The sequence below is a fragment of the Artibeus jamaicensis genome, unplaced genomic scaffold (assembly GCF_021234435.1).
Source record: "Artibeus jamaicensis isolate MK-2021 breed Jamaican fruit bat unplaced genomic scaffold, CSHL_Jam_final contig_387, whole genome shotgun sequence".
Lineage (NCBI taxonomy): Eukaryota > Metazoa > Chordata > Mammalia > Chiroptera > Phyllostomidae > Artibeus > Artibeus jamaicensis.
In genome coordinates this window covers 32203214-32230604 of record NW_026521812.1, presented here as the reverse complement: position 1 = coordinate 32230604, position 27391 = coordinate 32203214, and the positions used below count along the sequence as shown (strand labels likewise).

Sequence of the window (27391 nt, the reverse complement as noted above, 5' to 3'; positions counted from 1 at the left end):
GAAAGCTAAAATGATAAGCCCTGAATCTATGTTGCCTTTTGGAGCCATTTGTCAAATAGATACAGAAGCTCTGAAGGTCTGAAATCATCTCGTGCTTTGCAGAGTTTAGTGATCCTTTCTTTTCACCAGGACAGAAAGCAAGTAAAATCAAATCAAATCAAATAATTTGGCATTCTAATTCATTGCTTCACTTTTTCATGCCATTTCTTCAAGTCCACACTTATATTGTCTAGGAGATTGTCTAGGAGATTGAGTGCTAAGAGCACACGTCAAATATGTTGACTGGAAATATTTACTGGATACTTCTTCGTGCTAGTGTGGGAAAGTTTGCCAAACCTAATTACTAAGTCACATTAATTAAGTTCCTTCAGGTGTTCCATGACATGAATAAGTTTTTTTGTTGATATTTTTAAACTGTTGTTCAGTTTTATTATTATTTACTTAACACACCTACTTTTGTTAAAGAAATTCTCTTTATCTGTAGCCCAAATTTCTTATTCCTTTTCTTCCTGAAGGAGATCTAGACATAAACAAAAAGATTTGGATTACAGTGTGCTATTTTGTTTGTAGTACAGAGATCATTTCTTCTGCATCCTGTTTTCTGTGAAAAAGGCGCTAACCAACTGCCAGTATCTTACTTGGGCGCATGACAACTGTCTTGAAGATGAAAACTAATTGAGGGAAAACTAAGTTGATAGATTGCAGTCTTTCTTTTTCTTCTTTTGCTTCCTGACTGATATACTTACCAAAGGGACAGGGGGAAAAAGTCCTTTCCCTTTCTAAATCATTCTGCGAGTGTCATATTGATTCTCCCCCCAGTATGCCCTGGGGGTTCAGATGATCGCATGTTTCCATACATTACTTGTATTGATGCAGCACCTTGACTCACGGGCTGACACGGATTGCTAGAGCTGTGGTGACGCCACTTACCGCTGGCGTTTCCTGGGGTAGGGCGTGCCAGGTCTCCTATGCCGGGACATGAGGGGACAAACGGGCTGTTTGCAACAGTGTTTTTACTCTGTGAAAAGTGCCCTTTGTTCACTCCAAGTGATACCTTAAGGTCCCCAATATTGTTGCTTAACATTGCTTCTAACGCCTACAACAATATGTTTTTAAAAAATTTTTGGCTAATGAAGGAAAAAAACGTCCTCAGCAGGTATCCAAATATATTTCTATTTGTAAGAAAACGTGCATCATTAAGTGTCTGAAAGAATACGCAGTGACCTCCTACAGGCCGTTGCTCAGGCTCTGCTCCTTGCCCTTGCTTTGTCCTCTCATCTCGCCTCCCTCTGTTTCAGCTAGCCGTCAGGTGGCTGGAACACAACTGCCATTACCAGCACATGGACGAGCTTCTGCAGTACATCCGCTTCGGCCTGATGGATGTGGATACTCTCCACACAGTTGCCCTGTCCCACCCTCTGGTCCAGGCAAGCGAGGCAGCAACAGCTCTGGTGAATGAGGCCCTGGAATACCACCAGAGCCTCTACGCCCAGCCCGTGTGGCAGACTCGCAGGACCAAACCCAGGTTCCAGTCAGACACTCTCTACATCATCGGTGGGAAGAAGCGGGAGGTCTGTAAAGTCAAGGAACTCCGCTACTTCAATCCCGTGGACCAGGAGAATGCTCTCATCGCCGCCATCGCCAACTGGAGTGAGCTGACCCCCATGCCCGTGGGAAGGAGCCACCACTGTGTGGCGGTCATGGGGGACTTTCTGTTTGTGGCAGGAGGGGAAGTGGAGCACGCCAGTGGCCGGACGTGTGCTGTGAGGACTGCCTGTCGCTACGACCCCCGCAGTAATTCCTGGGCAGAGATAGCACCCATGAAAAACTGCCGGGAGCACTTTGTGCTGGGCGCCATGGATGAGTACCTCTATGCGGTCGGGGGCAGAAATGAACTGCGCCAGGTTCTGCCGACAGTTGAGCGGTATTGCCCCAAGAAGAACAAATGGGCTTTTGTGCAGTCCTTTGATCGGTCCCTGTCATGTCACGCCGGCTCTGTGGCGGATGGCCTGCTGTGGATATCAGGTAGAAAATGCCTTATGTGGGCTTTATCAAAACATACCTTCATTTTAAATTTGTGGGGCAAGTTTAAAGATCAAGCTTTGGCGGTGTGGCCATGCGTAACTGAATGAATGGGCCAAGGCCACCATTGTAGCTAGTTAACATGAAGTTCTTGAGCACCTGCTTTACATAGAGCAATGTAATGGGAAGTAATTGACCTTCCTGTGACTTCCTGAGTGATTCGTGGAGTAAAAATGCAAGATGGAAATTAATGGCCCATCACACCTCTTTTTTGACCAGACCTGTTGTTTAGATGGTTGGCTTTTGATATTCATGATTGTAGTGCACACCAGTGGTTTATCAAGGTTCTTGGCTTTTGACTTTACCCTGAGCTGGCTGATTAGAAGTCTTCATTAAAGTCGGGGGAGGTGAAATGACAGCCCGGTGAATCCATTGTACTCGGTATAGCAGTGGGTGTCTATCCAGGTGAGAGGGTCGCTCTGCACTGATGGAAGGGATTGAAACTACTGACTAAAATAACATATCGTATATCTGTGTAATAAGTTATGCCATCCTAATCCCTCATTCCTATTTAGTCTTCCCTTCTTCCTGATCGTTTAAGAGCATTGTTATTTTAGTTTCCTTTTTCTTTTCATTCATTGTTTTGGGAAAAAAAGCCTTTTGATTACAGAAAGAGTAGAGCAACTAGTATAGTGCACTCCATGTTCCCATGACCCCAGCCTCAGCATTCACTCCCTCGCTGCTGGTATGGTTTCACCAGGACCCACACGCTTCCTCATGCTTCTCGTCGCTGCCTTTTCACTTGTCCAGAGGAGTCTGGGAGGCATGTGTATCACCATCACATTAGCAACCTGTGCTTCTAGTTCTGTCATTGAAAAGACCTAAAATGCTCGTCTTTAAAAAGGTTTGCCTATTAGGGAAGAAAGTTGTATCTTCTTTTATTTGGAGGATACTTTTGTTTGGAGTATTCTGTGACTCAAATAAAACTTATTGAATTTCCCCATCAAACACAGAGAGTAAAATCAGATAAATACTGTAAGCCCTCAATTAATGTCATCAATATTTTCCGTGACTTTAAGTGAAATGACATATAAGGAAAGCAATTTTACCACAGGCTAATTGGTATACACATCTCATTAACGTTCTAACAAAATGAGAGTGAACAGAATGGCATTATTTGAGGACCTGCTGTACTAAGAAACTCGGAGGCATCTGTATCTGAAAGAAACAGTCCTTGTTAGGTCCACCCATGAGACTTTGCAGCTCCCTCAGTCTCTTCCCCAGTCATTTCACTTCTGCTCTGACAGCATCCTCCCTTGCATTTACACCAAACTTGTTTGGGCACTGCTCATTTTACCCTCCTCAATAACCAGGGAGAAAGCCACAGTCTTGCTTTTCCTGGGTAGTGCCTCCATTACTGGCAGCTTGTTGATTTTCATTGAAAAACCAAGCTCATGTCAGGGCTTAAGTGCCTGAATGACTGAGGCTGAGAAATTAAGACTAAGGAAGAGGACCCAACAAGTACTGGTCCTGTATACCAAAAAAGCATCAATATAAGTGTGTGTGTTAGTGTATATATAGGTATAGTTAAATAAAAGCTTCATCGGGTGACTTACCCCCTTCTGTTTAATTGTCTTCTATTCCAACAGTTTAGTAAATAATCATCAGGACTATATCCCCTTAGTTTTGCTGAGGAAACTTCAAACTTGACTATAAGTAAGTCTTTGCTAATAGAAGAAACAGATCTCTTCTTGACTTGGATAACAAAACAATGATGGATTTATGAACTCAATGTAATTCATATTTTCCTCCAATTACTATTCCTTCCATTGACTCATTTAGTTTCCATATGTTGTTAATGTACTGCATTCTTACATTAACAACATTTTCTAAATTCTGTATGAAATCCTCATAAATATTTCTTATTCTTTGGTTATAAAACTAGCTTTTAAAAAGCTACTGGAGTTTCCCTTATATAGTTTTATTAAAGATATGACTACTTAATACCTTCTTTAGTGGGGCCTTGAGAAAGCACAGAAGCTTATTTTAAACTGGCTGGGTCTGTCAAGCTGACTTCTCTTTCAATACGGCCTCTGTATTTCCTTTTCCATTTTATTAGATGTATCAACTTATTACAGATCTTATTGCTGTATCACTGTTTTCTCCCTACCGTGAAAGGAAATACATTTTCTTTGTTCTTCTTTTGCACTAATGCATGCTGCATGTGTTAACCATACTTAATGAAAACAATCAACATTTCCTCAGGTTTGTTTCTCCCTACTGTGTACTTGAGATGAAAAACTCACTTCCCTGTATACAGTACAAAACCTTAAATTGCAAAGAGGAGGAAATCACCAGTGACATTTCTAATACCTTCAGTCGTCTGCCTCTTTCCTTAAGCCCAGCTTATAATAAATCAATTGTGAATCTAACCATGGATAGGGAGGGGTGACTAGATTTGCTAATAGCCCATTAAAAAAAAGACAGGTATATTTCACCCTGACTATCACTGATTTTGAAGTGTTACTCTGATTTATTCGAACAGATGAAAATGTTTGAGGCTATTCCTTATCCTTTGCCAAATAATCAAGTATTTACAGTTTAATTGATGGGGATTGGGTCATTGGTATTCTTCTGGTATTTTGCAAGGTTTGCCTGAGGTAGAGGTACTAAGGATTTTAGAATGTGGATTTTAGACCTTATTTTTTTGTGCCACAGAACACAGAATGAATGTTTCTTTAGAGACCCATAATTTCCAGGGTGCTCAATCTCTCCACAAACCCCCTTCCCTTTCTCTGTCCATTGTGAGGTCAGGACGCCTTGAAAACCTTTCCGTGGTTTTTAAAATGAGACAAGCAGAGATGAATTCAGAAAAGCAGGCTGCATGGGTGGGCCCATTAGCATTCGGTTTGGGATGTTAGTGGTGGTCATATTCTACAGGCTCCTGTGGCATTTGACACTGTGACCCAATTCACAAATGATCCACGTCGTTTCTACTTGAAATTCACAATGATGAGATAAAATACGCATGAAATACCCTCCGGTTGTTCTTTAAGAGCTATGCTGTCCCCTTTAAGGTATTGTCAAGTATGACAAAGGTCCTCTTTCTGTGTGTGACAATTAGTCATGAGTTCATCTTGCAGAACAACTTACCTTTTCACTTTTGTCAGAAAAACCCAGCAGGATAATGGTAAGCTAATCACAAAATTAGTGCTTTAAACCTATAAAAATAAGACAAATGCCACTGCATTAACCCAAAAGCAGTATTTAGCGCTTTAGTGTTTTCTTGATGCTTTGGTGAATGCTGCATTCTCTAGTGCTGGTTAGTAGATAGATGAGATCAACTCAGTCAACACCCTTCCTGCCCTCCAGGAGCTGACAATCAAAGATTTTTGCAGCTATTTCATTAATGAAACATTTGTCAAAGCTTTTTTAACTCCCTAGAAGACATGTTTATTTTTATCTTGATTAAATTTAGATGAAGTTTGCATTGCCCTGTTTTAAGTGACTTTAATTTATTCAAACCTACTAAAGGGACTTTGGCTCCTTTAGTATTCATTAACATTAGAACAATGTAAAATTTCATTAGTGTGTTTAAATGTCATCCTTTAGTTTTATTTGTGCTAACCCTGAACTAACATCTTAAAAATGATGCACAAACCATTGGGAACCAACAGGGGGCAGGGCAGAGGATGGACTGTGGTCACAGACCACAGTCACGTTCTCATGGACCTTGCTTCACTTCTTACCAACCAGGAGATGCTGAGTGAGGTCCCTGAGTTCAGTAAGTCTTGTCCTAGGCGAGTGCTAGAGAGATGAAGCAGAGTAAGACATAGGTCTTATGTTGGGGTTCTTGGTATAATAGGGGGAACAGACTCTTAAACAGATGATTATAGTATAACATATGCTCTCTGTGAAGATGGAAGTCTCTCTTGGGTACAGAAATAGTGCAAAGCAGGGAGCAATTAGTGCCAAGGACATAAGAGACTTCAAAAAAGTGTGTAGCACTTTCATCATAATTTGGCCTCTGGTCTATTGGATACTTCCTTCTTGGAAGTATCCAATAGATACTTACCCATCAACCCTCCTATTCTTGTGCTTGGGATTCAGGGTCCAATTATTTCAATAACGTTCACCCTGGCAAGCACACAATGTGGGACAAACCCAGTGGTCCCATCGTCTGGGTCCATTCCTGAGCCCTGGGGGAGGAGGCCAGTGGACCAGAGGGCTGGTAGGGCTACACACTGAGCTCCCTGAGACCTCTCTACCGCTGACCACTAGTGTCCTCACTTTCCTCAAAACCCCCACCTCTCCGACTCAGAGAGAGGGCCTTGCTGCTGTTTCTCAGTGTGAAGGTAGGTGAGGAGGTTCTCACAGCAAACCCCGTGAGATACAGTGAGGCGGTGGAGAGTGTGAGGAAGCAGATGGGCTAGAGATGGTCTGGCAAGGGGCAGAGGGCAGGAGGTGGGGAAACTCCGGTGAGGAGGATGCAGAAGAGAGGGGGTCACTGAGGGAGGATCCTGAGAGTGTGGGAGGGGCCGGGCCAGAGGAGGAGTGCTGCAGAAACAGAGCCCCAGCCGAAGGGCATGGTGAGAGGCGTCCAGTCCTACAGGAGAACCAAGGTGTCACGGGGGCGTCCAACCTGCAGCCCGCTTGCCTCATGTGGTCCAGGACGGCTATGAATGCAGCCCGATGCAAAATCATGAATTTACTTAAAACATTGAGGTGTGTGTGTGTGATTAGGTGTCTCAGTGTATTTAATGTGTGGCCCAAGACAGCTCTTCTTCTTCTGGTGTGGCCCGGAGATGCCAAAAGTTTGGACACCCCTGGAATATTTGCTCTGCATTTTTTCAATCAGAAACTATTACTTGGAAATTTCAGCAAAAGCCGTTTCCGGGAGTGGCAGCAGGTGGAAGTCAGAACGCAGTGATGGAAGGTGCGAATGGAAAGAGAGGGAGTGAAAAGTGCAGGTGTGGGCCGTGGGTGCGAGAGGCTGGGCTGTCTGCTCAACCTCACTCTCTGGATCTGAGCTTAGCAGACAACTGTCCAGTCATTAGGCTCCTGCCTACAGGGAGAGAATGTACTGTTTTTAGGTCCACACATACTTCAGTCCATGTGACAGCGCATTTCTCATTATAAATTAATAAATAGCATTTTGGCTTTAAGAAGAAAAAAGAGTGTAGGAAGTAAAGAAGGAAGTTTGCCTGCGAAAAGAGAGAATAGTCAGAAGAGGAAATCCAGGGTCAAAGGAGGGAAATGTTTTCCCTAGTTTTTATTATTTATTTTAAAGAGAAGAAGGGAGGGAGAAAGAGAGAGAGCGAGAGAGCTGCATCAGTGTGTGACTGCCTCTCACACACCCCCTACTGAGGACCTGACCCGCAATCCAGGCATGTGTCCCGACTGGGAGTCAAATCAACGGACCCTTTGGTTCACAGGAGGGAACTTTTTTTTTTAAGGATGTGACTGCATTAAGCACATGTACAGATGAGGGAAAGGAGGGAATGAAATGGAAGATGAAAGGAATAGGGGCATCCTTGGTTGGTAAATGCTGAGAGCATCTCCCAGGTACCAGGAATGGTGATTTGTCCAGGGGATACAATATTGATAGACACAAACAGAGGCAGGAGGGAGTTGGGGGGGGGGATGCAGTCTGGGACAGAAGGAGAGACAGCTCAAGCTCCAAGCCCGGAGGGCAGGAGACCTTGCTGGATGCGGGTAATCTCACAAGTGAGGGGCGGGGCCTGAGGAGGTGCCTTCTCCCCAGGCAAGGGAGAGACAGCTGGCCTGTCGAGGTCAAGGTCATGCAGTGTCAGGACTGGGTTGAGTGTCTAAAGGGAGTGGCCTTGGAAGAAGCCTCTGAGAGAAAAACAGAAGGAACTGACATGTAAAAGAGATGAAGTGTCAGAGCGCATACTCAAGGTTGGAAACCACAAAAGTGTGATGACTGAGTTTGCAAATCTGTGTCCTATACTTCTTGGTCATGCTGAGAGCAAGGAACTGGAGAAGGCGGAGCCTTGGATTCAATCACGATGGGAGGTTTTTAGGCTGAGAATACCTCAGAGGATACCACTGGAAGGAGTTCAGCATGCTGGGATCCCAGTGAGGTGAAGGGCGAGGGCTTGAGGTTTGCTTGGAGGAGAACCAGGTGTGCCGAGGGAGTGAGCACAGGAGCCGCTGGAGGCAGCGCCCACGTGATGAAGCCACCCGGCTGGTAGCGGTTTGGAGCTTGATCTCCTGGCGTGCCCACTTAAGCGTTCCCAGTGAGCCGGCATGTCCACTAAGATGAAAATCTTCTCTGGTGCTCTGTTGTAGCCGTCAGCTGGCCTCGCATGTTACCTTTCCTCCTCGTTTTTCACTTCTGCCCCAACCTTTATGACTCCCCACCTGAAGGAGATTAAAACAAAACACTGCAATGTATCGATAATTATCATAGGATTGTACACTTGAAACTGATACAACTTTATTAACCAATGTCACCCCAATACATTTAATTAAAAATAAATAAAAATTAAGAGAAGGTAAAACAAAACCACTACAGCATTGAATTGAGATGGAAGCAAAGCAATCAGATCACGTACATTTTCCAAAATAATATACAAAGCTCTCATCCTAACTGGCTTCCTTTTATTCTGTAGAAATAGCACTTTGCTTACCCTCAAATTTCTGCTCAGGGAATGAGGCTTAAAGAAGTTAAATGATGTTGCCAGTTCACACAGCTAGTGTCTGACAAAGTTGGAATTTCATCTGGTGTCTCTGGCCTTTGAAACCATGCTTTTCTCATGAAACCACACAAAGCAGCTGCTTGTCACTGCAAGGGACATCTCAGAAACACACCTGCACGTTTAGAAGAACCTCCGAGTGACACGGCGGAAAGTGAACGATGCGCAGCAGAACAGTCACACCTGGAGGTTTGTTCCGAATCAGCAATCGTTCGATTGTCTTCTATTGTTTAACTGACCATCTTTCTCGGGACACAGAGCTGAGCCACGTAATGTCTTACTTTGTGTGGTTCTATAATTCAGTTTCTAAAACAGAAATGTCAATATAAAGTTAAAAAGAAATTTAGTGATAATACGTAGCTACTCTGACACATTGGTTTAGATTAGAACATTGTTTTCTGCAAGGATTACATATTGTGACGTAGTAGTCCAGTGGCCTCTGAAGTAATTAGTGTAGGTGGTTTTTAAAAAAAGGTCTATCCCATCACCTCCAGAATTCCTGTCATAGAGAGAGCAGCCTTGATTTAGAGGATCCCTTTGTGTCTGTCTAGACAAATCTAGAAAAAGAAGGTAAAATAAAGAGTGAGCTAAATTCCTCTACATAGGAATATTACAAAGAAGCCACTTTATTCCTAAGAGAGAAGGTTAAAGCTACCTCACAGAAATGGGGGATTTGGTTAGTGGCAGGAGGGAGAAAACAGACCCAACCAGTGTGCAGCAAAGCCAGGACGACAGAGACCAGCAGAGGGACCGGAGAGCTGCGGGGCAGGAGGAAGTCTTCCGAGGCAGGAGTTCCGCTTTCCACAGAATGAGGGATGGGCCAGGGGATTTTATGGAGATTTTAAAGGGCAGCTGGCATCTGCACTGTGGTAGATTTCACCCTTATTTATCATTTCACTTCTTTAAAATATGCACAGTGGGCATACTTGACTTATTTTGGGTCACTGTAGGTGACATAAATACAATTTATGTTTTCAAGTGCATCAGCCTTTCCTTTGTAGATGTTTTGTAAATTTGAGACTTTCTTTGCACATTTCGAGTATTTTAAGTAGCCATCCATTTGTAACAGAAATAGTATGGGTACTAGTTTTAATTTAATGCATGGATTAAGTATGCTTTTATTGAAGATGCTAATTTAGTAGAAAGATTCCTGGCTTTCATTGTTTATGTAGCATTATAAACACTCCAAAAATATGGAGAGTCTAATGTGTGAAAATAGATAATAAATAGCTTCTTTTTGCATTTTGCAAATATTCCTATAGTGTCCCTTTTATCAGGGACTAATAATGAGTTTGTCTCTATAAAATATGACTAATATTAACTCTCACCTAATGCCAGGCCGTTCTTTTGATAATTCGATTGTAAATGTGAAGTTTTAGTCTTTTGAGAATTGGAGCAAGTTTACAAAGGAGATGCTTATACTACTGAAAAAGGAAAAAGCCTTGATATCCTAATCAGCCAGTCAGTAACTCTGGTTATTAGAAAAAACAAAGTTATAAAAAACCTATTTCAGACTACAGAACTCACTCATTATTAACTCAGTATTCCACACTTTTCAATATTCCATACATATTCATTTATACCTTGTATGGAAATGGTAAGACATTTCCATAAACAAACGAGTACAGTATTGTAGTAAACTTCCCTCTGTAGATTGCCTCTGACCGTGCGTGCACTGTGTAGTTCATCAGAAATCAACGAGAGAGACTTCATCCTCTCCATGTTGATTATAAGGAACCCAAGTTTGGCTGTGTTACATGATTCCCCCAAGGACAGAGTCGTAAAGGAGTCTGCTGATGCCACAGCCTGTCCAGAAGCTCCCCTCACCCCCAGCCCCCGCCCCCACTAGCGTGAAGCTGAGCACTGCAGGCCTCCAGGGCTCTTGCAGAGACCTCGAGATTTTGTCCCCAACCCTGACAGCCTGGCAGAGTTCCAGCCTGGAGCACCTTCCCTAAGAGCATGGGCACATTCAGTTCTCCGCATCTTGCTCACCCTGGCAAGGGTACTAGTACTGTGCTAGTGTAGGGCTTCACCAACAGAGATATTTTCTGTCCTTGAAAAAAAATTAGCAGGGCTCCCAGACTTGGCCTACCCTGATCGACATATATTGAAAGATGTTTTTACTATACACGCTATTTTATAGGCACCGTCAGCATTGACCAGTTGCTCTTGAACAGAGTGAGTTTTGGGAGCTGGTGAATTCTCAGTGCTGGAGACAAAGATCACTTGTTTGGCAGTCACCTGTCATCCTCTCTCCTGCACGCATTCATCCATTTGTCACAACATTTGTGGGGAGTTGAACAGGGAAGCTTAAGAAAAATGCTTTACTCTTGTCTTGATGATAGAAAGCATTGCTCACTGCTGGTAGCATGGTGGCGACTTTTCATTCCTTCTGGCAGTTTTTAAAGACTTATTTGACTTTGGGGGAACCTGCAATATATCTTTAAGTCACAGTGCAGAAGTATAAGACAGGGTTGTCCATTTTCAATTTTGGCTGAAAGTCTTAACTTTGTGGCACTTCAAAGTTAAGGAAAACTTGGCTTTCAAAATGGATGCTGATACAAAACGGCATATTTAATGACAGATGTATCTATAGAAAGCTGTTAAGATGCAGATTATCTCCCCCAGGGGTGGGGGAGGGAGATCAAAACTGCCAATCTATAAAATATACTGGATGGCATGGAATCTATCTTTGCAAGTCTTTGATTGCAAGGGACAGGGTAGCAGCATGTGGCATCATAACCCAGAGCAGACAAATCAGCTTGATGACTTTCAAAGCTAGGAATACTGCTGCAGGCAAGGGTACTCCAGTCTAGGAGAAATTAAAACATATAGAGACTGTTATTAATTCCATATCTATTTTTGTATAGTCAAATCTGTATGCAAATCCTGAGCATCTCATTTCAGCAGATTGATCTAAAAGTGAGGAGTGTTATGTGAAGGGAATGCGATGCTGAGGCTCGGCAAATGAGTAACGCTGCTGAAGAAGTGCGGCCTGCAAAGTCGGGTGCTTTTTTAAAAACTTACTTTTGCACTGAGAAGAAATTGTTTTTATTTACATGCTCATTTGTAAATTATTTCAAAGGGGAAACACAATAAAACCAATTTTTAAGGTTTTTCCTTGCAATCTGGACTTGGCAAAAGTTACAGCACCAGGGTTTTTAGGCACCTCCTGTGGTTTAACACTCTAGAAATAATCAACCGAATAACCAAGTAGGACTTCTGTTTTTATTCTCAACTAGTAAAACAATATCTCACTTCTAAACATTGTCATGTGAGTGAAAATTTGTATGTAAGGGTAAGGAATCTAATTACTGAGTGCAGATTAAAAAATCTATATTATAATGCAGCTGATGCATCTGTGGAAGACAGTAAATAATAATTCTGAAGAGCATAAAGATAAACTGTGTGCCCTGCTTGGGAGAGAGGATGTAATAGCTACATTCTAATCCATTGGTTGTGCATTTAATCTATAATGGGCAGAGTCTGATACATATAGTAGTGTAAATATTTTCAAATGGTGTCATAAACAGATAGTTTACTGCAGTAGATATGAATTCTGTCCCATATTTCTAAAACAAGTAGATAAACCATCAGAGGTTTTGAAATAGTGGGTGGGAGCTTCACCCTCTGTTCCCTCTCATTTGGAGAAATGATTACAGGTGAGCTGGACATTAATCTGGCGGTTATGGCCCAGATCAGAACTTGGCAGTCATTTCAACACTGAAGACTTGTGAGGTCTCAATAGGTTTGATTATTCTGGTGTAGAAAGAATTATTGGACATTCAGTTTTTAATCAGATAAGAAAAGGAAGGTTGGGAGGGAAAAGCAAACATACCTCTGTATTTATTCTGAAATACATTTTGACTCTATGTAGGCATTTCAGCTTCAGCTTTCTTAAATGTTTTCATTTTTTTCAGTTTAGAGAGAGAGAGAAGGGGGAGGGGAGGGGGAAGGGAGGGAGGGAGAGAGAGTGCGAGAGACCAATTGAGATTGAGGACTTTGTTGTTCCACATATTTATGCATTCATTGATTGAGTCTTCTGTGTGCCCTGGGGAGGAATTGAACCCACAACCTGGGCAAATCAAGATGTCATTCTAACCAACTGAGCTATCTGTTCAGGGCCTTATTTTTAAAATGGGACATTCAGTGAGAAATGTGGAAAAGACTTTCTTTTTGAGGCCAGGAAGCTCATTCTCTGTTATTTGGATTTCCTCCATAGAAAAAGCTCTTTGTTGAGCTTGAAAAGTGGTTGCAAGCTTCAGAGAGATTTTTTAAAACCCTCCTGTTAATAATAGCCATGGTCAATTACATGAAAGATACAATCTCCTTACTAGAGTTGAATGAGAGAGTAATGATTGACCTGGACAGGTTCTCTCCCCTTTATGTGACCATTAGAATTGATTGATTATTCCAGCTCAGTTGAGGATTATGCATTAATCCTCTGAATTCTGGTTGACTTGACTCCTGGCCATGGAATTGATGGTGGTGACCTGTTCAAAGCATTTGAACTGTCAAAGCAAAAATTATAATGGACAAAGTAAAGTAGACAAGGGAAACTCTATTCAAGACTATTGCACTATTGGAGAGAGACCAACATGCAGTCTGAAATAAGCTCTGAAAAACAAGAAGCAAGAGGGTTTTTAAGCACTGGGATGAGCCAGTGGAAAAGTACTGAAGGACTTTTGGTGGAAGGTTGATCAATGAGATGTGTTGAGCATGTTCAGTTACCCCTGAGCTTGTGAATGTTCTTCTCTGTGACTAGACCATTTGTGTTTGCCAGCTGGCCTCTACCATAAGTTAGGCTTCTACCCTCCATAGGAAGTGGGAGGTAGGGGCACTCTCTTCACTTCAGTGGGATGGCTCTCAGGACCTTCAGAAAGATATTCCTCAGATTAAAATTTGCAAGAAACTTTCTTAAATGATTTACATCTTGAAGAGGCAGAGATAGGATTTATAAATAAAAGTTTTCTAAAGTAATGCTGTAAGAACAGGGAGGTCAGGGACCTAGAGGAAGGAAGAGACCTGTCTGAAGTTTAGTCACGCTGAGGGGGATGTTGAGGCTGCCTTGGACAATATTGTAACAATACTCATTTATTAAATTCAAAAAATGTCCATAGGAAATGCTTTAATCTGGCTCAATTTTAGGTATTTATTGCAACAGTAGTTGCTGTTTTGTGATACTCATTAAAATTAGAGTGTCTCTTACAACAGTATCTAGTACTATATATGAGGCAATATTTCTAAAGATAGAATTTGGGAGGTTGGTTCTTATATTTCTGTTATTACCTAGCATTTGATAATGTATTATTTGCTCTTTGCTGCTTTATAAATTGTTTTCAGTCTTTCTACTTAGTGGTCAAAATGAAAGTAGAATCAATTATTTCTGGCTTTTATAGGGCTCAGTGTATACCACAAACGTGGAAAGAAGTATGAGAAACTTAGCTAAATGTGTAATGACATTTTAATGGTTCTTGATTAAGTAGAAGGTCTCAAGATTTTGGGGTCTAAGCCATTGTCAAGAGGGCTTCCAAACAGTCGAGGACAGCAGCCTCAGCACTGCAGAGTTCAGAACTGTGCTGTCCAGTGTGGGGGCCGGCAGCCACGTGTGGCTTGCTGCGTGCTTGCAACGCACCTAATCTGGATTGAGCTGTGCTATGTCAAATACACACTGGATTTTTAATACTTAGCATGAAAAATACACGACATGTCTCAATTTTTATATTAATTTCAAGTTGAAAAGGTAGTTATTTGAGTGGAATAAACTTTATATTTAGTTTAATTTCACTGTTTTTAATGTCGCTATTGGGAAAGTTAAAGTTGTCTATGTGACTCGAGTTTGTGGCTCTCGTTATACTCTCTTGGGTAGCACTGTCTCTAGATTTCTTTTGATAAGTAATGTCTTTCCTTAGATATGGTTCTCCTAAATAAATAGCAAGATATCACTGTGTTAGTAGGTAGCAGGTTAGAGCTGTAAAGTTGCCCATTTAGCTCAAGACAAGAATTTTCCATGTAACTACATTCCCAGCATAAGTGGCCCAGAGTTGCTGTGTTGGCCCCAGTCCCTCCCCACGCATCTCCACCCCCCACCCAGTTCAGAGCAGCTTGTCGGAACTGGGACTTCTTGCTAATCTTGGCATACCTGTTGCTTGCTCTCAACTGGATTGCTTCTAAAATGTTTCTGGAAAACGAAACTGCTTCAACAATAAGCTTCTTAATTATGTCACGGGTTCAGCACAAGGGTATATGCAAACAGATCCTCAGCAGTAGCTAATTTTTCTTTAATTGTATCTCATTCTTATGTTGGAATACCCTATTTCTTATTCATGAAAGCTCTAACACATGTTAATCCATTACAGGTGGAGTAACTAACACAGCCCAGTATCAGAACAGACTAATGGTGTATGAACCTAATCAGGTAAGAATCATATAAGAAAAGCTCATTACCTTAACAAAGTGAATTTTAAAAGATTTCCACAGTAATGAGTAGCTGGAACGCCAAATACATACACACATGCATGTTAAACCTATATAGATAAAGGGAAGCATCTGGATAAACTGCTTTTTGTTCCCCTGCTTTTGTTTGCTCATAAAATTTCAGGTCCTTTAGTTTTATGCTGTACGAAATGCTTGATTCTTTCAGAGTTTTACACAATATGGAAGAAAAGGGAAATCTACTGATGAGTTAAGTGCCTTCTGTTTCCATGATCTCAAGTAGCTGTTCATATTCAGAGGCATCCAAAGAAAGGGTTTGAATTGTCTTGTTGCTGTGTCTTCTTAGAGGGCATGCCATTCCAGGGGTCGGGGAGAAGGCTGGGGGGGGTATGCTATGGTTTCATTATTCTGAAATAAAATAGCTTTTATTTAACTCATGATAGCCAGAATGTCCTACAACAGTGTCTCGGACAAGTACAAAGTAGAAGTATCCGAAAAGTTCATTCTTCGTCTGAGAGCTAGGTCAAGAACCAGAAGCACTTTGAGGTGGCCTGTGCCTCCTCCGTCCACTTCTCATGCACACATAGTGTCTTTTTTCCCCCAAAGAAGAATTATTTTTTTGTTCTCCTTTCTTCTGCCAAAATGTCTGTGACTTTGGCACATATTTGCTGATAGATGCTATTTCTATGATTTTGGTACTATAAATGGTTTTCATGATTATGACAATATTCCAAATGATTTAATTTGGGGATTTAATATTTATCAGCTGAAGGTCGTGGAACACAAAACAACAGGTTGGTGTTGGCTGCCTGGTTTGGGGTTAGCCACCAAATGTATGTCCAAAGTGACCTCAGTTTGTTTGGAATCTTTTTATTTTAACAATTACTTAATTCTGAATTTAACAAAGCTATCTCTGCCTTTACAAGTATGTTTCCTGATGTCTTCAGAAGCTGTAGATTTCTGAGACCACATGTCCATGGGCCAGATGTCTCAAGAGGGATCATTAATTGCAATTGCTGGAGTTCAGTGCACATGTGGTTAAAGAGGAAGAAGGTGTTAACATTTCTCAAATGACTTCTGTTTCATGTTTGTACACACATGCTCTTTTTTAAAATTCTGCCGGCGTATTGTTTACACTGGGTCCTGGCAAACATCACATCTGCTTGCATCTTGCTCAGAATCTCAATAATTCTATCATTCAGCCCTGGTGCTTATTTCTCTTCCAGGCCTTTGTGGAGAGTCGATAATGCCTGCCATCTGCCACAGAGCACATCCCTACCTGCCAACAGGCAGGCTGGGGTGACCTCTGCTTCCCCACCACTGATTAGTATTCACATGCTAGCTTATTAGGAACGACCCCACCAGCCCTCTCTGTTTCTCTGCCTTTGCAGCGGTTGTCAGCTCACCTGGCAGGCACGGCAGTGAAGGAAGCTAAAGATATAATCAGGGGATGCAGGCAGGCTTTGCAAACCAGATGGAGTCTACAGTCCCAGGGCAGGGGACCGGACTGCTAATGTAAGGGCTGCCGCACAGAAAGCATCCTAAGAAAACTAGCATCAGAGTTTTGAGTTAAACCCACTCATCTGTAGTGTGTTGAAGATATTTCTTAGCAGAGTACCTGAAAGAAAAGGGTGACTGTTTTCTTAAAGAAGACATTTAATTGGAAGGGGATTCTTATTATGACATGATGAAAAAGAAGCAGATAAATGTGTTTCAAATTGTATAAGCCACTTTCATTTTTCTCTTTTTCTCAAGTGTATCTTTAAAATTAAAGAAATTAGAAATGAGCTGGCAGATATGCCTTTTGTCAGTGGACCAATACAAACCACTTTTCCTTCTTCCTTTATAGCTTTGTGAACTGGTGAAATTCTATGTATTCAAAATGTCATATGATTTCTCCTCTAGTTGAAATCCAAGTTTTTCTTGGCAAAAAGTAGTCTTGGGTTGTCCCTTCATATTTTATGTTTATGTAGAAAGAAATGGTTAGGTTTACATACCTGTCCATTACTTAGTTGAAATTTAAAATTATAGCCATATTTTATTTTTACCTAATTTTACATATTTTTAAATAGGAATGCTGTTGTTAGAGGGGTCCTCGCTCCTTTCACAAGTAACCTAGAGCCAAATATTCCCCCAAGTTATATAAAACGAAGCCTTCTACTCAAACAAACATATGCCTAGAAATAACTTTTCTCAGTTTGGCAGAAAATGTGATTTTAAGTATATTAAAGGAGGCTGATACAAAAGCAGTGAAGGCGTTTGTTGCCCATTGGTCTCAAGAGGTTAATCTTTGACAGAACAGCAGAGCCGCCCTCACCGCAGCTGATGCAGGGCCTTGGGTAGCCAGGGATTTATCACAGAACTTTTTAAAAAGTGTCTATTTATTGAACACTGTGTGTCAGGCATTATTCTAAATGCTTTACATGTATTAGCTCATTTAACCCTCACAGCAGGCCTGTGAGGTAGGCGTTATGACCCCCGTCTCACGGAGGAGGAAAGGGCACAAGGAGACTGAGGGTGCTGCTCATGGTCACATACAGGCTGTCAATCCAGGCCTTCTAAACGCAGACCCTGGTTCCCGTTTCTTAATCACCACAGCACCGTAGACAGTATACCCAGTTGTGCACTTTCTCTCTTAAGTAATTTGCATGAGTAAGTTCCCTCAATTTCTACATTTCATATGCTCCCCTTATAAATGCAAACTGCCCTATAAAATGCAACCCAACCAAGAAGTGCCTCATGTAAGTGAAAAACGGAGTCGGAACACGTGGGTGTTTCTGCACTCGTTCTCGGGCAAGACGACCGTACCTTTCAAAGTATATAAACAACATTTAAATAGAAGGTGATTGACACATAGGATCCCCACTACTAAAAAGGCACAGCTGTTCTCTGCCATGAAGCTCTCCTGTTAACAGAATTCACCTGCATTTCCTTGTTCAGAATAAGTGGATAAGCCGCAGCCCCATGCTGCAGAGAAGGGTCTACCATTCCATGGCTGCTGTCCACAGGAAGCTCTACGTCCTGGGAGGCAATGACCTGGACTACAACAACGACCGGATCCTCGTGCGGCACATAGATTCCTACAACATAGACACCGACCAGTGGACGCGCTGCAGTTTCAACCTGCTGACTGGCAAGTACTTTGATTCTGTAAATCAGGAAAGGCAGAAGCTCCCTCTCTAAATATTAAGGGCAGGGTGATAGGACAACTTGCTTGTATGAACTAGAAATGTGCGCGTCATTTTTATCACAAAGTTTTACTCAACCAGGTGGCTGAGCATGTAGTTTCTCAGGGCCTGTGACCTCTGTTCTGTGCATGTCCTTGTGCAGCTGGGGGAGGCACGTCCAATCCACTGCTGTCAGTATATTCTCACAGGAACCTGGCTACGAGTAGGAGGAACCAGGTGCTGAAGGAGTCCACGACTCCTTATAGAAGCAATTTATTTTTTACTTCTCATTACTTTTACTCTTCATTTCTTGTGAGTTCCAGGGAATGATCTTCATTGCTTGTCACTGTTGAATATTGTTTCTTGGCTGTTTTTTCTTAAAGACTAAACCTTAGAGCAGTTCTGTGCATAGAGGTTTGGTGGCATTTCTAGCCACACGCACCCATCCCAGCCTTATGACGGGCTGCACTGGGGATGGGCTGTCCTCATCCCAAAAGGGAATGAAAGGGAAGCAGTGAACAGCTTAATCCCTGACGTTCCTTTACAGAGTTGAAAACTATTTCTTCCTTGTCAGCTTGCATTATTAGCATCCACAAGTGACCGGCTCCCTTCCAGGCTGATCTAGTAACAGGAAAATCAAACTCAGAATGTTGAGGGGGACTAGGGCCTGAGGACAGTTTAATATGCTGAGTGGGCACTCCCTCACCCACCAGTGCTGCTGGGAAGCCACCACTGAGCGCGTAACTAACGTGAGAGGTTCGGGTGTTTTGTACTGAACTGCTGTTTTTGCAAAAATGATTCTTGAGGCCCACCTACAAGGACTTAACTAAGTTGCTGTCGTGGTACCCGGGCCCCTCGGCCCCTGGATCCGTGCTTCTCTCTGCTATAGGATGCAGCTTATTTATTAGGAGAGTCAATCCTGTGTCGGCCCATCAATAAAAAGAGACTATCTCACTCTTTGATGGCCTCCAGGGAAGAATATGTGCTAGTGAGTTATTCTGTCTTCTTTTTAAATGGGGAAGGAACCTTTCATCATGTTGGCGTGTCAGTATCTGGGGACTGTGCAGGCTGGTCCCAGCTCAGGACTTTAATATAGTCTTAAAACTGTTGTGTATGTAAAGAAAGGGAGGGGAGTAACTTTATCTTTTTTGTCATTTGTCTTCATTTGGGGCACACTAGGGGCATGGCTCCATTTTATTGGTTTCTTGGGGTTGCAGCTGTTACTTTACAAATGTAAACACTTGCTTCAAAAACATTTGTAGTACAAGAGGTGTTTTGCATTTCTAAAATATCCTTATTTCCACCACGATAAATGTATGGCATATAACAATATAAAACTCTTAGTTCTAAGTGGCTTATTATTACTGCATTTCATGCTGTATTTACTAATGTGGCTAGCCAATAAGTGTCATGGCCTGGTTCTGATCTAACACAGATTCGCTCTCTGAGAAATGGTGCCTAAGTCTTCCCTCTGAATTCTGGGAGGCAGTGATTAGTTGCTGCACAAATCCTCTGGAGTACACAAGTCTGCCTCAGGGGGGATTGTATCCGTCAGTGGTAAAAGGGTTAATTAAAACATGCAAGGAAATGAATTTATTTATTTATTTTTATTCAATTCTCATTACTTTAGGCCAAAATGAATCTGGAGTTGCTGTCCATAATGAGAGAATATATTTAGTTGGTGGATATTCGATTTGGACAAATGAGCCCCTGGCTTGTATCCAGGTGAGTGGTTGAAGTTCCTTTTGAAGTTTGTTCCAGTGGTTCAGTCAGTGAGGTTAGTTTTTGCAATGCTGCTACTGAAGGAAGAGATACATACATGTGGGAAGAGGTTTGTACTCCCATTGGGCAGCTAGTTCGGCCACTAAACCTCATCCTACATCCTGGAAGGGCACTGGTTCAAGTCCTGGTCAGGTCACATGACTGAATTGTGGGCTCAGTGCCCAGGTGAGGCACATAGGTGAGGCAGCCATTGTTTCTTTCTCACATCAGTGCTTCTCCTCCTCCCTTCCTCCCTCCCTTCCCCTCTAGAATTAAATAAATAGAAATTTTTTAAAAATGGACATAAACTTTGAATTTCTAGAATTCTTTAGAAGTAGTAGTTTTACATCCCCAAGCTTTACAAATTTATTTCTATTCCATTTCCTTATTTTCTATGTTGTAATTTGTTTATTTCCATAAAAGCCAGCAGCAAAGGTGTCTTTCTTCCTGGAGAAGGTGAGCAGTGACCGCTCTGCTGGGGGCAACCTCTGCCCCGAAGAAGGTCCTGGCCCACGTGCCCGTGAGCCGCCCATGCTGGGCAGGTTGCCAGCTGGGCCGTTCAGAACGGCAACAGCTTTTGTTGACACACAGATATTCAGCGTATTATTATTTATTTTATTCTTTACAATTTGTATCATAGTTGTTTTTCTATTTTACATGTTCTGATATCATATTGATGTGTATTAGTTCTGACCTTCCTCCTGATTGCCAAAAAATATATTCTTATAACTGTTTATATAATCTAATCTCACATTTGTGGGAAGATTTTTAACAACTGCTTTAATATGTTTTAGTTGTCACAGGATTATTCAAGCTTTTAATTTCTTATTCAGTCACATCTCAAAGTGTATGTGTGTGTTTATACATATATATATATATATTTTTTTAAGAAACTTTCTCATTTGCCTAAGTATTCAAAATCCCTTCTTCTTTTGATTTGTCTTGCTAGAGACTTTAACACCCTTCTGTTATTGGTATAGTTCAAGTAACTCTAAGTAGGCAGCGGTAGCATAGATACGAATGCAGTAGTTCCCTTTATCCAGTTTGGAATTCTGTCTCAGTTACTTGTGGTCAACCTTGGTTAAAAATATGTGGAGAGTTCCAGAAATAAACCATTTATAAGTTTAAAATTGCACACTGTTCTGAGTAGCCTGATGAAATCTCGCAGTTCCCACCCCCCCTCCCCCCGCCCCGTCCCATTCTGTCCTGCCTAGAATGCATCATCCCTTTGTCCAGCAGGTCCCACTGTGCGTGGCTGCCCTCTCTGTAGTCACTCAGCAGCCATCCCGGTTGTCAGAGCCACTGATGTGGTACCTCAGTGCTTGTGTTCAGGTAACCCTTGTTTTGTTAAATACTTAGTAATGGCCTGAAAGCACGAAAGTAGTGGCACTGATAATTCTGATTCTCCAGAGAAGAAGTACAGTGCATGTCTTAATAGGCAGGAACACAGTGTGTATAGGGTTTGGTGCTGTCCACGGTTTCAGACATCCACCAGGGTCTTGGAGTGTGTCTGCGTGCGTAAGGGGACCACCGCAGCACGGCCAGCTTTTCCAAATGGATGGGGTTGCTGGATCAAACAGGTCGTGGTGATATATTTTTCTTTTCTTCGTTTTGATTCAGATATAATTGACATTTAATCATGTATCAAAGTGCGCAGTGATGACTTTATATACGTGTATGTTGTTAAATGACCACAGTATATTTAGTTAGCATATTTTACCTCACATAGTTATAAAAGCTTTTTTCTTGTTATGGGGACTTATAAAATTCACTCTTGGCAATGTTCCAATTTGTGATACAGTGTTGTTCACCAAGGTCCCCATGCCATACTTTACATCCCTGGGGACTTACTCAGCTCACATCTAGAAGGTTTTATCTTTTGATCCCTTTCGCCCATTTCTCTCACCTTCCATGTTCACCTTTCACCTTTGGAAGTTGCCAATCCTTCTGTTTCTATGAGTTAAATCTGTTTAGATTTCACATATAAGTGAGATCCTACAATATTTGTCCTTCTGTGCCCCACTTATATCCATGAGCATAATGCTTCAAGGTCCATGCATGTTGCTGGAAATGGCAGAATTTTCTTCTCTTTTATCGCTGAATAATATTTTATTCCATATGTGAATGCCATGTTGTTTTTATCTGTTCTCCTGTCGATGGACACTCACATTGTTTCATGTCCTGGCCATTATAAATCACGTTGCAGTGGACATAGGGGTGCAGGTATCTATTTGAGATAATGATTTCATTTTCACCAGGTATATAGCCAGAAGTGGATTTTTTGCAGTGGATCATAAGGCAGTTTTAGTTTTTTGAGGAACCTTCATACTGTTTGTTATAGTGGCCTCATCAATTTATACATCTGCTGAGAGTGTAAACGAGTTCACTTTTCTCCGCATCCTGATGAATATTTCTCTCGTCTTTTTAATGACAGCTTTCTAACAGGTTTGAGGTCATATCTCATTGTGGTTCCCTGATGATTAGTGAGGCTGAGCACCTTTTCATGAACCTGTTGGCCATTTCATACGTATCTGGAAAAGTCTCTCTTCAGATCTTCTGCCCATTTTTCAGATATTTTTCTTTTGAGTTTTATGAGTTCTCTGTGTATTTTGGATATTAACCCTCATCAGACATATGATTTGTAAATAATTTATCCCATTTGGTTAGTTACCTTCCTTTTCTTTCCCTGCCCTCTCTTCCTCCCTCCCTGCTCTAGTTCTTCTCCCTGCTTTCCTTTGCTGTGCATAAGCTTTTTGGGTATGGGGCTATTTGTTTATTTCTGCTTTTGCTAACTTTGCTTTTGATGTCAAATGCAACAAAATCATTGCCAAGACCAAAGTCAAGGAGTTTATTATACCTACATTTCTTCTAGTGTTATGGTTTTTTCAGGTCACATGTTCAAGTCTTTAATCCACTTTGAGCTGATTTGTGTGACTAGTAAAACTGCGGTGCAGTTTCATTCTTTTGCATGTGGCTGTCCAGTTTCCCAACATTGTTTACTGAAGAGACTGTACTTTGAGCCTTTGTCAAAAATTACTTTATATATGCACAGGTTTTTTTCTGGGCTCTCTATTCTGTTCCCTTGATCTGTGTGTCTGTTTCTATGCCGAAACCATACTATTTGTTACTATATGGCTTTGCAATAGAGGTTGAAATCAGAACGTGCGATACCTGCACCTTTGCTCTGTTTCCTCAAGATCACTTCAGTTATTTGGGCTTTTTGTGGTTCCATATGAATTTTAGATTTTTTTGGTGAAACGTGACAGTGAAACATTGGTAAGGATTGCATTGCTTTCAGTAGTATTAATTTTTCACTACATGGACACACAATATTTTTCCCATTTATTTGTAACTTTGCTTTCTTTCATCAGTGTCTTATAGTTTTCAGTATATAGAGCTTTCACCTCCTTTGTTAAATTCCTGGAACTTTATTGTTTTTGATGCACTTGTAAATGGGATTCTCCTAATTTCTTTCTGATAGTTTGGTGCTTGTGTATAGAAATGCAACAGACTTTCGTATATTGTTTTTGTATCCTGCAACTTTACTGAATTGATTTATTAACTCTAACAGTTATTTGGCTGAGTCTTAGGGTTTTCTATATACAATATCATGTCTTCTCCAGATAGCTTTACTGTTACCTTTCTGATTGAATGCCTCTTGTTTCTGTCTCTTGCCTAATTGCTCTGGCTTGAATTCCCAGTACTGTCTTGAATAAAAGTGACAAGAATGGTTATACTGATCTTGTTCCTGATCTTAGAGGAAAAGCTTCTAGCTTTTTACCATTGAGTATGAGGTTAGCTGTGGGCTCGTCATATACAGCTTTTATTATGTTGAGGTATATACCCAGTTTGTTGAGATTTTTTATTATGAATAGATGTCGAATTTGTCAGATGCTTTTTCTGCACCAATCGAAAGGATCAATGTGATTTTTATCCTTCATTTTATTAATGTAGGGTATCACATTGGTTGATTTACATATGTTAAAACATCCCTACATCCCTGGAATAAATCCCACTTTATCATGGTGTATGATCTTTTAAATGTACCATTGAATTTTGTGTACTAATATTTTATAGAATTTTTGCATGTATAGTCATTAGAAATATTAACGTGTAATTTTTTTTGCAGTGCCCTTTTCTGGTTTTGGATTCAGAGTAATGTGGCTTCGTAAAGTGAGTTTGGAAGTTTTTCCTGCTCTTCAGTACTTTGGGAAGAGTTTGAGAAGGATTGGTGTTAATTGTTCTTTAAATATCTGATAGAATTCACCAGTGAAGCCAACTGGTCCTGGATGCTGCTTCTTTTTTTATTCAGTCTTTATGGTTTTTTCCCACTACCATTTAGTCCCCTTATACCCACTCCCCACAATGATCACCACACTGTTGTCCATGTCCATGAGTCCTTTTTCCCTTTTGCTCAGTTCCCCCACCCCCTACACCTCTCCCCCCAACACTAGCTGTCATCTGTTCTCCGTGAGTCTCTCTTTGTCCAGATTTTTCTTTCTGTGAAGCTTTTGATTACTAATTCAATCTCTTTACTAGTAATTGGTCTTTTCATATTTTGTTTCTTCACGACTCGGTCTTATTAGGTTGTTTGTAGGAGTTGATCCATTTCTTCTAGGTTTTCCAATTTGTGAGCATATAATTGTGTAGGGTAGTCTCTTATGATCCTTTCTACTTATATGGCATAAGTTGTAATGTCTCCTCCTTCATCGCTAATTTTCTTAAGTACCCTTTGTCTTTGGTAAGTCTAGCTACAGGTTTGTCTATTTGCCTTATTTATTTTGAAAAAGTAGCTCTTACTTTCATTAACATTTTCTAAAATTGATTTTTAGTTAGAGGGGAAGGATGGGAGAGAGGGAGAGAAACATCAATGGGAGAAAGAAAAAAAATCTATCAGTTTCTCCTTCTATGAGCCCTGACCAGGGACCAAACCTGCAACCCAGGCATGTGCCCTGACTGGGAATCCAACCAGCAACCTTTCACTTTTCTGGACGATGCCCAACCACACCTGTCAGGACACTTTTGTTAACATTTTCTATCGTCTCTCTAGTCTCTAAGTCATTTATTTTTGCTCTTTGTTATTTCCTACCTTCCTCTAACTTTGGGGTTAGATCATTTTCCTTTTTCTAGTTCCTTGAAGTATAAAGGTAGGATTTTTTATTTGAGTTTTCTTTTTTTTAGGCATTTATTACTATGATCTTCACTTTTAGAACTTCTTTTGCTGCATCCTATACGTTTTGATATGTTGTATTTCCACTTTCATTTGTCTCAAGATTTTTTTAATTTCTTTTGATTTCTTCTTTGACCCATTAAATAGCATTTTGCTTGATCTCCACATATTTGTGAATTTTCCTGTTTTCTTCTTTTAATTGACTTCTAGTTTTATACCATTGTGGTTTGAAAAGATGCTTTATATGATCACAGTCTTTTAAAATTTATTAAGGCTAGTTTTGTGGCCTTAAATATGCTCTATCTTGGAGAATATCCCAAAGTATATTTTCCTTCGGCATACTGAAATACTTACAAAAACCCATAATGTACTAGCATTAAAACTTTAATAAATTAAAAAATTAAGTATTATGTAAACTATGATCTCCACAATGCAACTTAGAACTTAAAAAGTTAAAGAAACCCCTACGTATTTGAAAATAATAAAAGGCATTGCTAAATAACCTATAGGTTAAAGAAGTGATAATGGAAGTTTAAAAAATACCTCAAAACTGAATGATTGTGAAAGCAATATATAACGAAGCTTATGGGATATTTGCTTAATAAGTTAGAAAATAAACCAAAAAATAAACTGAAAGTTGGAGAGAATAAAATGAAAGTAAGGGATTTGGAGGAACAAATAGGAAGGACACAGGGACGAGAACTAAGGGGGGGGGGAGGAAAGGGGAGGGAGGGGGGGAGCAAGGGGCAGGGGAGGCTGGGATGGGAAAAATAGACAAAAAACTGTACTTGAAAAATAACTAAATAAAATTAAAAAATAAAAATAAAAAAAAATAAAAAAAAAGAAACTGCAAAATGAAAGTAACATACTATAAAACAGTAATGCAATATAAAAATATCAAAGCTACAAGTGAGTCCTTTGAAAAACATTAAAGTCTTTAAGAAAGATTTTAGTTAGTTAACTGGAGGCTGCTTTGTACTAGAGCTTGGTTATATCTTTTGAATAAAAATAAACTCCACAAAGTCTCTCATCTAAACATGTACTTGTCAGTCTTCACTGTGTTTTGGATACAGAACCATTCATTTTACAAATGCTGTGTTTATTCTCTCGGCTGGCCCAGTGATCCTACAAAGCACAGGTAAATTTGATAAAGGCTTTTATGAGCTTTTACTATTTATATATAATAAGTGTTCATATTATATACACAGATTGTCACTTAAAGAGATGTTTGGAATGGAGGTCTTCATGGACAATAGACTCATCATGCAGCATATATTTCATTTGAGTTATTGACAATTGGTTACAAGTCATATAATTTCTTTCTGAACTGTGGTTGCACACAAATACTTATGTTATGGGTTACTATGGAACTATTTATTTTAGTTCACTAGCAGTAATGTACTGATGGTTGGGGAGACAAGCTAGATGTTCAAAAGCAAGCCACTTTTTCACTTCTTGCTGGAGTTGTATCTGTCCAACAGAGAAGCAGGGTAACGGGAGACTGGAATAGTGTTTATGAGAAAATGTTGACCAGATGGCAGGCATTCCTAAGCACAAATCAGCAGGTTGAAAAAAGTGGTGGAGAAAATAGTCTACATCCAGAAATTATCAAAGTTTAAATGTTACTTAATTTTTATTAAATTTATTGAGATGAGTGGTTAATAGGATCATATAGGTTTCAGGTGTACATTTCTATGATACATGACCTGTATATTGCATTGTGTGCCTACCACCCAAAGTCACACCATCTTCTATCACCATATATTCAGCCCCTTTAGACCCCCACCCCCTACCCTGTGGCATGCACCATACTGTTGTCTGAATCTATGAGTTTCAGTTTTATATCACACATGAGTGACATCATATGGTTCTTAGCTTTTTCTTATTTCACTTAGCATGATATTCTCCAGGTCCATCCAGGATTTTTCATAAATCACAAATTTATATAATCCTTGGATGCTAATGGCCTGCATGGCTAAGATTAATGAAGGTTACACTTAAATAGTTCAGATTGGTCTGTTAACATCTAGAACTAAAGTCTTTTTATCTGTTTCTTTGCTATTGAAAATACCAGTCAATAAACTGTCTCATTAGATTGCCCATTCTGGACTCAAACT

General features: G+C 40.6%; 1 protein-coding gene across 6 annotated transcripts in view; it reads left to right on the top strand.

The window, feature by feature from the left end:
- The window catches only part of KLHL32 (kelch like family member 32), a 201186-nt gene that overhangs the window by 156111 nt on the left and 17684 nt on the right, over positions 1–27391 (top strand). For 3 of the 6 annotated variants that reach the window (XM_037144420.2, XM_053664863.1, XM_037144419.2), the window contains 4 exons: positions 1299–2025; positions 15101–15159; positions 18117–18309; positions 19974–20068. In XM_037144420.2, coding sequence (XP_037000315.1) covers positions 1299–2025; positions 15101–15159; positions 18117–18309; positions 19974–20068 — 1074 coding nt within the window. Of the gene's footprint in view, positions 1–1298; positions 2026–15100; positions 15160–18116; positions 18310–19973; positions 20069–27391 lie in introns of those variants that run through there. The other 3 variants (XM_053664864.1, XM_053664865.1, XR_005082384.2) reach the window with 3 other exon arrangements.